Source organism: Folsomia candida, unplaced genomic scaffold (genome assembly GCF_002217175.1).
Source record: "Folsomia candida strain VU population unplaced genomic scaffold, ASM221717v1 Fcan01_Sc014, whole genome shotgun sequence".
Lineage (NCBI taxonomy): Eukaryota > Metazoa > Arthropoda > Collembola > Entomobryomorpha > Isotomidae > Folsomia > Folsomia candida.
The window spans coordinates 3449684-3461951 of NW_019091206.1; the positions used below are offsets into that span (position 1 = coordinate 3449684).

General features: G+C 40.2%; 1 protein-coding gene across 2 annotated transcripts; it reads right to left on the reverse strand.

Moving 5' to 3' along the window:
• Positions 1-154: 154 nt before the first annotated feature.
• LOC110855924 (mediator of RNA polymerase II transcription subunit 14) lies at positions 155-12240 on the reverse strand. 2 transcript variants are annotated; one of them, XM_022104345.2, is made up of 20 exons: positions 11972-12240; positions 11771-11903; positions 11511-11684; positions 10903-11094; positions 10532-10839; positions 9650-9958; positions 9418-9582; positions 9132-9294; positions 8438-8654; positions 7854-8026; positions 7556-7779; positions 6951-7243; positions 5912-6285; positions 5094-5339; positions 3926-4336; positions 2928-3158; positions 2071-2496; positions 1347-1518; positions 1115-1281; positions 155-543 (listed from the first exon to the last, which is right to left on the reverse strand). In XM_022104345.2, the coding sequence occupies exons 2-20, from the start codon at positions 11882-11884 to the stop codon at positions 448-450; spliced, it is 4455 nt and encodes a 1484-aa protein (XP_021960037.1). In that variant the 5' UTR covers positions 11885-11903; positions 11972-12240; the 3' UTR covers positions 155-447. The 2 variants fall into 2 exon arrangements, with proteins under 2 accessions (XP_021960037.1, XP_021960036.1); XM_022104344.2 differs by having other exon boundaries at positions 155-540; positions 11972-12106.
• Between the last annotated feature and the right edge of the window lie 28 nt (positions 12241-12268).

Genomic DNA, 12268 nt, shown 5'->3' on the forward strand with positions numbered 1-12268 from the left:
TTGTCATTTTGCGACCTTTGGCCTCGTCCTCACGATCATGGGTTGGTCGGAGGTGAAAAATATTGATGGGGTTAATTTCGTGGTGAAATTCCCTTTAAAATGACGTGAAACACATGAAAATTAAATAATTTCGTAGTTAATTTGATCTCAATAATTTGCATGTTGGAATTATTCTTTTGAATTTGTTCAGGTTAATTATTATTGGAACCAGAAAAGCTCAAAAATGGTACACAAACAATTATCAATAAGTACATACATTTGGGTTGTTGGGTCAATATATATCCTACCTAAACCTATTTATAGTTAGAATTCGTATTTAATTAACACATTGGATTTAAAGTTACCTACGTATTTATGTACATACATACATATTTTAGATGTCGTTGTCAAAATAACTAACTAGTTGATGTTAATTATTTCATGGGGAGGCTGCATAATAGAATTTATTTACATTCCATGACCCGCATGTGGCGAGGCGAAGGGGGGACCACCCATCTGCCCCATTTGGGGAGGTATCATCGGTGGGCCTTGCATTTGTTGCTGCTGGAATAAATCAAGTCAGGCGTTACGGCATTGTTAACATGGCTAATTAATGTATGTAGGACTCGATGATTAATCACCAAAATCGTCAATTTTTAATCATTTCTCCTCTCTGGGGATTTATTTTAAATTTCTGAACGACAAATTTTCAGTCAGTGAGTTGATTAATGCAATGGCCGTGAGTTTTTTGGGCCAGTTTCAACGAGTTACAATTTTTCTGAAGGCTTCTTAAACTTGAGATCTCCTCCTTCAGAAAGTGTCAAAATCTGGAGTGTACATTTTTAGAAAATTGGCAACGACTACTACTCAATAAATTTGTGGTATAACATTTTTTGAAAAGATACATTCCAAATTTTGACCCTTTTTGAAGGAGGAGATTTCAAGTTTAAGAAGCCTTCAGAAAAACAGGAGCTCAACGAAACTGCTTAAAAAAACTCCGCGTCATTCCATTAATCAACTCACTGACTACGAATTTATCGTTCAGAATTTTAAAATAAGTTCCCAGAGCAGAGAAATGAATAAAAATGTGTTGATTTTGGCGAAGAATCATCAAGTCCTAGATACGTTATCGTACCATTTGTTGTTGCTGCTGCATCTGAACACTTCCCGGACCGGATTCCGGTGGGAGGGTCAGATTCATTAAGAGATCTTGCACCGCGGGGAAGATGGAGCATTCCATCGAGTGATGAAATTGGACGAAGCGACGGAGCTGCTCGCTGATCACGATGTACTCGGTGGGAGCTAAAGATAATAAATTATTGTAAATTTTGCGAAACAATTTGCATAAAAAGAAATGTGTAACTCACGAGGTCCCACAGCCCTCTTTTCCGCCAACTGGGTGGAATTTGCGGTCAATTCATGAATTAAGGGAAGCACGACGAACGGAATCTTTTCGGGTTCTTGAAATAGTTGGGGTTGTCCTTGATCGTCCAACATGGGGAGTTCAATATTATTTCCGTACGCTCGAGTTAACAGTAACTGCACGCGAAAAATAAATAAATTGTTAGAGAAATTAAAGGTCAAAAGGTTAAATATTAATCGTGGGTGCGATTTCTGTTTGGAGGGAATTTTTATTTCCAGTTTTTTGCATGCATAAAAAACCGTCATAATTTTGGGGACTTTTTGCGATGGGAAATCAGATCCACGGTTTAACGAAGGACTCGATGGTTTAGCACCAAAATGGTCAAAATTCAGCACATTTTTTAGTCATTTCTCGTCTCTGGGAATTTATTTTAAAATTCTGGACAACAAATTTGTAGAGCAAGGAGTTTCCAATTTTGAAAATACACACTCCAGATTTTGACACTTTTTGAAGGAGGAGATCTCAAGTTTAAGGAGCCTTCAGAAAAATTGGAACTCGTCGAAACTGGCTCAAAAAACTCGACACTTTTCCATTAATCAACTCACTGACTACAAATTTGTCGTTCAGAATTAAAAAAAAATAAGTTCCCAGAGGCGAGAAATGATTAAAAACGTGCTGATTTTGACGATTTTGGTGACATCAATTCGATAGTAATTGATTGAACCTACATAAAGTAAAATTTTGCTGTGCGACGTCACAATGGCGGACATTCCCGGTCTCACTATCGGCATCTGCGAGGGGGGAACGGTCAGACACAGTTGGACGTTCCACTTCCAGCCTTGCTGTTCCACGATGGAGGGAATCAACTGGAGCCGGATGATCTGAAGGCAGTCCTTAATAATTCTCGTGGGAAGAGAGACCAATTTCGCAAAGGCGGCCAAACCGTACGGCCGAAACGGTGGGCTGACGACTTTGGTGGCGAAAAACTTTTCCAACAGTTGAATTTCATCCGGACTCCATAAATTTTGTGATTCTGGGACCGGGTTGACTTTCAAGTGGAGAGACTGGAAGTGATTCGGGTCTAGACTGACGCGGAATTGGAGCGAGTCTGAGCGGAACATTATCACGCCGGGTTCGTTGGGTTGTGGGTGGAGCTGAAAATTAACATAATATGTAAATTTATACCCTCAAGAAGTTTAGCAAAGGAGGTTTGCCAGCATATGCTTTCCGATTTTGACCAAACTCATGTCAATCGATCATAAATTTAATTACGATGAACTTTGCATAACATACGATCTCCCAACGGGCACGTTTGGCCGAGATATTTGAATCCCAAGAGGAGAAAACGCGCAGTAAAGTTGGAAAGTGTAAAATTTGTCGAGTTTGCGGCGTGTTTTCTCTCCTCTTTGGATGCAAATATCTCTGCAAAACGTGTCCATTGGGAGATCGCGTCTTTCGCAAATTTCATCCTAATAAATTTGTGATCGATTGACTCTAGTTTGCTAAAAATCGGACAGCATAAGCTGGTAGACTTCCATTTTCAGAAATTTAAGAAATTTCCATTTTAAGTTACTCTCAATCTCACATTATCTTCTGAAGTGACGATCCTCTGAAGTTGCCTTCTCAAGTAGGAGCAACCCAAAAATCGTTCGAGAGGTCGACACGGGTAGCCGTTCTCATTGTCCACGCCATCCACGGAGGTCGTCGGAGTGCACAGGATGTCAAGCGCGTCCGCAGTCAGCGTCGTGGGGATTGCGCCGGCCCAACTCTTCTGAGGAAGGACGCGACTCGTCGATACACTTTGACGGTTGTCCCCCTGCAAGAAGAAGAAAAACCAAAATTTTATCACTCCAAATTCCATGATAAATGCTTTGGCCTGTGTTTTTCAATTTGCGAAATAACTCGAAATAGTGCCGTTTTGCATAAAAATCAATCCAAAAATTGGGATAATTTCAAAAATAAAATTAACACGGTAGCTTTACTCATTCAAAAGTTTGTGAAGATAAAAATTTTCAAAATCCCAATTTTATGCTATTTAGCATCTCATCAATCTTTTAAGTTCAATAGATTTTGAAGGGACAGAACTATTTTTGCGTAATCATGCAAATTAGGATAATATGTTAATCTAATTATTGCAATAATTCGCGGTGGTCAAGCATTTGACATGTCTTATCGGCTTGCGAAATATGTATGTCCGTCAAGATTTTTGGTTAAACATCTGCCTGAAAGTTTTTCAAATCTCGAATCAAATTTTATGCTATTTAACATCTCATAAAATTTTGATCTTCAATAGCTTTTCAATTAGGAGTTAATTGTATTTTTGAAATAATCCAAATTTTTGGGCTGATTGTTTCGCAAAAAATTAATTGTATTTCTTAAATAATTCAAATTTTTGAGCTGATTATTTTTTAAATAATTCAAATTTTTGAGCTGATTATTTTTTAAATAATTCAAATTTTTGAGCTGATTATTTTTTAAATAATTCAAATTTTTGAGCTGATTGTTTCGCAAAAAATATTTCGCGATCCGATAAGAACGTTGTCCATGTCTCGGCCAAAGCTCAATTAACCAATCTGGACTCACATGTCCCTGCGGTGAATGTCCCACTCTCGTCGCGGGTCGTGGCATTCCGGGCGAACCCGCATTCGCCCACGGACTCGGCATCGGTGCGGGAGAACTTTCCGCGTGGAAAAATGGGGACGGGTGGCTCGCCCCTCCACCACCTCCGCCCAACGACGCCATTGCACTCGCAGGTCCATGTGCCGCCAAACTTTGCGCGGCCGAGCCAGGGTTTGGTGACGGGGTTGGGACGGACATCGGCCCTGCGGATGGAGACGGGGCCGGAAGCAGGGTGGAAGGTGACGGCGTCGGGTGGTGATGCATGGCCGAACTTGGATTTGGACTTTGCTGACTGAGATGGCTGAGTGACGGAGGAGACGCCAAGTTTGCGAGGGACGTGGCCGCTGGACTGAATCCAGTCGAATTTTGGTTTTGCTGGAAATAAAACGAGAAATAATTTAGAGTATAGAAAATAGCTACATTATTGAAGTTGTGAGTGGGATTTTTGTTTCAATTTGCCAATTTCCGAAAGAAAATGGTAAAAGAAATGCGAAACTGGGAGAATTTTGTAGATTTTATAAAAATTTTAGTGAATTATGCATTAATGTTATCAAATTTATCAAATTTATTTTTTTAAGACTTATCAAATTTATTGAATTTTACAAATTTCGGGAATGTCGTAGATATTTTAGATTTCGTGGATTTTGTAAAAATATTAAATTCCTCGATATCATAATTGTCGTTTGGTTATCATGTCTCAAGATGACAATCTTCCATAAAAACTGACTAAATTTCACACTCTAAAATAATTTAATCGTCGTTGTCATCATACAAATCTGATTTGTGACTTTTGTAAATTCAGGGAATTTTTTAAGGCTCTAGTTCATTTTTATCATAATTGGTTATCAAGTCTAACAATAAAATAACTACCTGTCATTGAACAACTTACCGAAACTGTGCCAAACTACCTTTAATTAAAGTTACTAAATTTCTTTTTCTTAACTAATTACTTTTATCGTCGTTGTGACTTTACATACAAATCTGATTTTGTTTTCTCTTTTTCTGTAGACAGTTTGTACGACTTGCAATTGTAATCAGATTTTAGGTTGGTTTGTTTCCAATTTTTTAATTTTGACGATTTTGGCAATGATTCGTCAAGTCCTACGTTAAATAAGTTGGCGGTAGCACTTACTGCTTGTTGGATATGTGGACTGGCCGGCGTGTGTGGGTTTGACCTCCCCGGAGCAGGGCTGGAAGGCTGTTGACTCCTTGTCAAGAAGGGACTGGATGATCCTGGACCGCCTCCCCCAGATCCGGGCGTCCCCACGCTGTGATCCATTTCCATCATGGTAGAGATCGGGGAGGGAGGATTGTCGTCTTCCGATTGTGAGCGACGTCGAAACATGGCGTTCTCGTCGACATATTTGGACAAAAATGCCTGCATAGAGAAAAAATAGGATTAGCATATTATTCGTTTGCATCTAATTTACATAATTTACTTAGGACTCGATGATTCATAATCAAAATCAGCAGATTTTTAATCATTTCTCTACCCTGGGAATTTATTTTAAAATTTTATACGACAAATTTGTAGTACAAGTCGTTGCTAATTTTTTTGAAATCTAAGCTCCATGTTTGGAGAGTTGTTGAAGGAGATTTCAGGTCAAAATCAACACATTTGTAATCGTTTTTCGGCCCTGGGAAATTCTTTTAAAATTCTGGACGCCAAATTTGCAGAGCATGTCGTTCCCAACTTTTTGAACATATACACTCCAGATTTTTACACTTTTTGAAGGAGATCTTAAGTTTAAGAAGCCTTCAGAAAAATTGGAACTCGTCGAAACTGGCTCAAAAAACTCATCGCCATTCCATTAATCAACTCACGGACTGCAAATCTGTCGTCCAGAATTTTAAAATAAATTCCCAAAGTGGGGAAATGATTAAAAAGGTGTTCATTTTGACGATAAGCCATCGAATCATATGTTAATTGTTCAAATTACACCCATTCACCTTCAACCCCTGCGTCAAAGAGAACTCTCCGAGCACGTGGCTCTTATCGAATTGCGAGTACGCTCCGTCCTTGATCGAGACGAGGCCCTCGCTCTGAAAGTGGACGTCCAAACAGTACACGTTGCAGTAGACGATGGACACGTGGTAGGGCGATCTCGGTACGAGGACGAAGGTTTGGACGGGAATGTGGGGGCTGTCTTTGCCAAAGAGAACGCCCAGTTGCGGGGTGGAGGGCAGCTTGGTGAGCGCGTATAACGGTTCGTACGTGTCGTTGAGGAGTTTCATTAAGGAATCCAGCGTTCCGTCGGGAGAGTTCATGAATTGTTGGAGTTGGAGGCGCAGCAAGGTGTGCGGATTGTGAGATTGGCTTCCGCCTAGAAATTATAGAGAGGAAATTAATTATGGAGGGTTTTCAAGGTTATTTGCACTGGGGGAGGGGGCTCGAGGATTAATTTGATGTATTTGTATATTGGTTTAGTGGAGATTTTTGCAAATGTGTAAAATTACAGATTTGCGAAATTCGCCAATTAATTTTCGACCTCGTCAGGAGTGGACCTCTGTAGCTGGATAAAATGTGGGCAGAGCCACTTTTTGGTGTGCAAAAAATTGAGCACATCTGCAGTTCTACCCACATTTTTAGCTGGCTACATATTTCTAATTTTGACAAGGTTCAAAACTAAAATAAACAATTTTTGAATTCTGAAATTTTTTACACATTTTAAAATGCCAATTCTAAATTTGTGAAAGACACGATCTCCCAATGGGCACGTTTGTTTGGCAGGAATATTTGCAAAATCCAAACAGAAGAAAAAATGCTCAGTAAATTTGGAAAGTGCAAAATTTGCCAAATTTGCTGCACATTTTCTCCTCTTGGGATGCTAATATTTCTGCCAAACGTGCCCATTGGGAGATCGCGTCTTTCGCAAATTTCATACTAATGAAACTTGTCCTCGATTGACACTAGTTTGCTCAAAATCTGATCTCACACGCTGACAAACCTCCAGACACTACTTATTTGAATATGTAACCACTAACTCACCAAACGATAGCTTGTAACACTTGTCTTGAATGCTGTAGAAGATGGTGACATTGGCCGCACGACTCGGGCCGTACGAGAGGACGAGTCTGTTCCAATGGAAAGACTTGACCGCGACCAAGTTGGACGCTTCCATCCTCCGACACCAATTTGACCGGAGCACGAGATGAAACATTTTCGCAATCGCGAGCCAGTCATCGAGCATGTTTCGGACAATTTGTGGCACGTGGTCGTCCGACGATAAGGCCATGTCGTAGACAAAGTGGAGCGGCTTTTCAGAGTTGGGGACAGGTTCGCTAGAAAAATTAGGGATACACAATTTAGTGACGAAATGGAACAAAACTTAGTGTCAAAATTAATGACGAAGTGGAACAGTGGCACAATTTAGTGTCAAAACTAGTGTGAATATTAGTGGCAATGACAAAATTTAGTGACACCAAATTCCTGACGAAATGGAGCAAAATTAGTCTCAAAGTTTAGTGACACAAAATTAGTGACGAAGTTTAGTGACACAAAATTAGTGACGAAGTGGAACAAAATTAGTGACAAAAATTGGTGACATAATTATGACAGTGTCACAATTAACTGTATTTTTTGGATTTAAGTACCTGCCACCCCACTTGGTAAACCGAATGTCCAAATTCCACGTTTTGTGCCCCCTCAACTGTGTCTGTGTCCGTACGAAGGCCGATTCCACGAAGGAATCCAGCTTTTCCAGCGTGGATTGTGGAATATTTGGTAAAGTAGAGGGAAATCGGAAAATGCCGACGCCCAGACAGGACCCTTGCGCCAGAACGGTACATCCTGAGTGGATTATGCCCACTTTAGAGAACTGAAATTGGTAAAATTAGTTTTCTTAATTATTAAATGGCAGTAAATTTTCAAGAATTATGAGGAAAAACGGACCTCCACCGTTAACAGGGCAAAAGGCAGCCGCTCGTCACACATGGCGACAATGTGGGCTAATTCAGGTACGAAATAGGCAGGATTTTTCTGCTTTTTTAACGACGGCTCGCCCGGTTTGACGTGTGGTGAACCCATCTTTCTCTTCCCGAGGACTCGCTCACTGAAGTCGAGAACTGTTCGAAAATAAAAGTCAAGTAAATTAGAATTAGAGTTTCTTCTGAGAGAATTAACGTAGGACTCGATGATTTCTTATCAAAATCGTGAAAATTAACACATTATTAGTCATTTGTCGGCTCTGGGAATTTATTTTAAAATTCTGGACGACAAATTTGTAGTCAGTGAGTTGATTAATGGAATGGCGACGAGTTTTTGAAGCTAGTTTCGAAGGCTTCTTAAACTTGAGATTTCCTCCTTCAAAAAGTGTCAAAATCTGAACTGTATATTTTTAAAAAAAATGGGGAACAGCCTGCTCCACAAATTTATTCGTCCAGAATTTTAAGATATATTCCCAGAACCAAGAAATTAAAAATGTGCTGATTTTGACGATGAGGCATCCAGTTCTACATTAATGGGTAACAACTAACCATCAACTTCCGTGTATGGTCCATGCGTGGCTGCGAACGTGTCTAGCGGCATGACGGTGACCGGTTTTAAATAGAACTTTGGCACGACACCGCCCGGCATGTGGCTCTGAGGTAAAAATTCTTCATTTTCATCGGCCGAAGCTTTCTTGACGATGACGAGGTAAAAGTTGTACTCCATTTCGGTCAAGTGCTCCTCAATCTCGTGAAATTCGACGATCTAGAAACATAATACATACATACAATACATCACATTATTATTGAGTTAACTAATAGTTAACTAATTAACAGAGGGGGGATTTGTATTTATTTTCAGGTTATTCATTTGATGACTGCCGACGGTAAAGTTTTGTGGGTGTGTTCTCTAGCGCTAATAGATCATAAAAATTGCAAGACATCGATAAGTGTTTCTGGGTTTTCAGACATGTAAATAATGATAAAAACTATTATTTGAAAAATACGTAAATCTCTTATATATTTCATAAACATAAATATACCTTTCGTAAATATTTCAACGGTGTGAGACGAATTTTTTGTGTTCAAAGAAATTGGATCACAAAAAATCCAGAAGATTGTATTCAAAACTACAAATTTTGCGAAAACCCTAATTTTTTGAACATATTTCGTAAATATTTCAGCGATTTGTCGTTAGTACATATCCCTGGCCCCCTGCTAATTACAAAGCTAGTTAATTTACCAAAATTGCGTAAGGATGCCTTTGAAACTTGATGGTGAGGCGTTGCTTCCCAATATTTCTGAGGATTGGGTGTTCATCCCACTTGAGCAGGGTAATCCGGTCGCCCGCACTGGCCGGCAAGTGTTGCAGCGTTTTTTCACAGCGACGCTCAGTTATCCAGTATCTGCGATTAATAAATATGGTCCATTTAATATAAAATTTTTAGCCCAAACCAGGACTTATGTAATCGTCATGTCCGTCGGTCTGTTTCTTGACCGACTTTTCAAACTAAAGTACAACTGCTCACCTCAACTGTGAAATGAGCTCCTTCAACTTTGGCGTGTCAATCGACGGAGAGTTGAGCGTTTGCTGGATATCCGACACCACGTGGGGCGAGGGGTGCTCAAATTGAGGTATGTGCACGAGGAACGAGCCCGTCTGAATGTTCACGGTGACCAAGAGTTGCTCAGATCTGGAGATAGATAATCAAAATGAATTTAAATATGCAAATTCCTCCCCATCTATTTTTAGCTCCTCACTTTAGACAATGCGCCAACACAGGGATGCTCAAAATGGGGGGCGATCCTTGCAGGGTACACGAAACGCCGAGAAATATTTCGACCTCTTTCTTCAAGTCGGAGAGACGATTCTTGCTGCGGAGGTAGACCGTGTGCACCATAATCTTCTCGAGCTGATTGCTCCTCAAGCCTTCGCACGTTTGGTTGGCCTCCTCCATCGTGAGAGGAGGTTGGTGGGTCACGCCGAGGGGTTGGGCAGGGTCGGCGGGATCGGTCGAGATGACGAGACGATAACCAAGCTCAGCTTTTGGGTCGAGGGCGCTCAGTTCCCTGGAAGAAATAAGATACAATTTGATTAGGATAAAAATCAGCAAAAATATTCTTCAGACAGATTCTATATTAATATTAGGAATTTTGAATTAAAATTGTAATTTTGTTTAAAAATATGCTTCGTTGCATCTCGTCTTTGATCTATGATTTTCATAAAAGTTAATTAAAAATGGCATTCACTAATTATTTTGCCCTTGTTTATTTCTTATTTTAATTTACGCCACGCAAAAGTGGAGTAACTTCCAAAATGAATGGAATTATCAAGTAAAATTTAAAAAAATATCATATGTCGACTTTTATCTTTGATCTATAATTTACTAATTTTCGTCAAAGCTCTTTAAAATGGGATCCACTAATTATGATTCATTTCGTATGTTAATCAACTCTATAAAAATTAGACTAACGTCCGAAATAGAAAAATTAGTGGAATTGCCAATTACAATTTTGTTCAAAATATAGCTTGTTCCATCTCAAGTTTGATCTATACGCTTTATAAAAGTTGGTTAAAATTGCGTCCACTAATTATTTTGCAATTGTTCATTACGTATTTTGATAACAAAAATTTAGACTAACTTCCAATATCCCAAAATGAGTGACCTCCCGACCGTGTACTCCTCAATCGAGACGAGATCGCCGAGCCGTTCCCTGCACAACTTGAGCACCTGCGAGTACAACACTTCCAACTGGAGGGATTGGGCAAAGGCGTGTAAAATGTCGTAAAGTTCCTTCAGCGGAGAGTGCGACGTGTCCAGGCGAGATTGCGCTAATTGATGGATAAAGTGAATCTGCAGTGGATGAGCTAACGTCATCCCGTCGCCGATGTCTTTATCCTCGACGAGCAGTTCAATCTCGATGATCCGCCAGGGAATCGTGGGCCCGTCCTACAAACAAATTGAAAGATAATTAGATAATTTCAAATGCATAATAAGTACAAACAAACAAACCCCGAGCACGGTGATGGAGACTTGAAACTCGTTCTCGACGCGGAATAGGACGCGACCATTGTCAATTTTTAGGTTGCGCATCTGCGCGGGCAGCTGGGTGGTGACGAGGCGGTGTTGAATTACTTGGTTGAGGCGGTTTAGGGTCGTTTTCTTTTCGATCGTGGTGATCGGGTCGGGTGGGACGATTCGTTCCTGGAATTAGTTAAGAGTAGATTAGCATCATAATTAATTAGTTACTTAATCAATGCAGGACTCGATGATGCATCATAAAAATCGTTAAAATCAAGACATTATTAAGGATTTCTCGCCTCTGGGAATTTATTTTAAAATTCTGGACGCCTAATTTGAAGTCATTGATAGAATGGCGTTGAGTTTTTTGAGGCAGTTTCGACGAGATCCAATTTTCTGAAGGCTTCTTAAACTTGAGATCTCCTTCAAAACGTGTCAAAATCTGGAGTGCACATTTTTATAAATTGGAAAATTCCTGCTCTACAAATTTGTCGTCGAGAATTTTAAAATAAGTTCCCAGGGCGGAGAAATGACTGATTATTTTGGCGATGGGTCATTGAGTCTTGCGTTAAGTGATTTTAGTTAATAATTTAATGTACCCTGATACACGTCGGTAACCGGTTATACGTCCCCGTCGTGAGCACCTCGACGGCAGCAGGGACGTGGAAATTTGGGAGTCTAGCGTGAACCAAAGTTTCTCTCGCCATGCGCGACAAGATATCCGCCGATTCAACAAATATCATTGACTGTTTCTCTAAAAAGGCCATTATGTGCTGTAATAAATAAAAGTTAATTATGTATTTATAAAGGGATGACAATTAACTTTAATAACTAGACAATTAAATATTTAATTACGCACCACAGATTTGTCCACTTTCGCCGCGGATGACGCCCATTTGACCAACGCCAACAATCTGACTGCAAGCAGTCTCGTTCTCGCGGAAAAGTTGAAGATTTCCTGTTTTCGTTCCATATCCGTTTTTCGTGGTAGTCTGCAGTTAAATAGATAATTAATTAGTTCGTTAATAATTAAGCCAATTAAATTAATGTATGTACTTACAGCTCCGTCAATACGGTGAGATCATGATAAGTCCGTTGCACGATAAAGTCGATAAGCAACGAGAGCGGGATTGACCCCGCGGGGGCTGGGATTGCTGGAGCTGTTGGTGCATGGCGACTAATTGACCGCCATGTTGCTGCTGCTGTTGTGGCGTCGATGTCGCCGAGGGCATCGACTGATTCACCATGGATGGCGTTAAGGGGCCACGATCCATCGACATCATCCCCGGTCCTGGTGACATGGCGGCACGAACCATGGGACTCATCATTTTAAGGGAGACGTTATCAGTAGATAAGA

Excerpts from the sequence above, each read along its gene's own strand:
- LOC110855924 (XM_022104345.2), bottom strand. The coding sequence starts at position 11,884 with ATGGAACGAAAACAGGAAATCTTCAACTTTTCCGCGAGAACGAGACTG. Across the intron at positions 7,780-7,853 it reads TTGCCCTGTTAACGGTGGAG|TTCTCTAAAGTGGGCATAAT; the intron begins GTCCGTTTTTCC and ends TACCAATTTCAG. Across the intron at positions 1,282-1,346 it reads AAAGAGGGCTGTGGGACCTC|CTCCCACCGAGTACATCGTG; the intron begins GTGAGTTACACA and ends TATTATCTTTAG.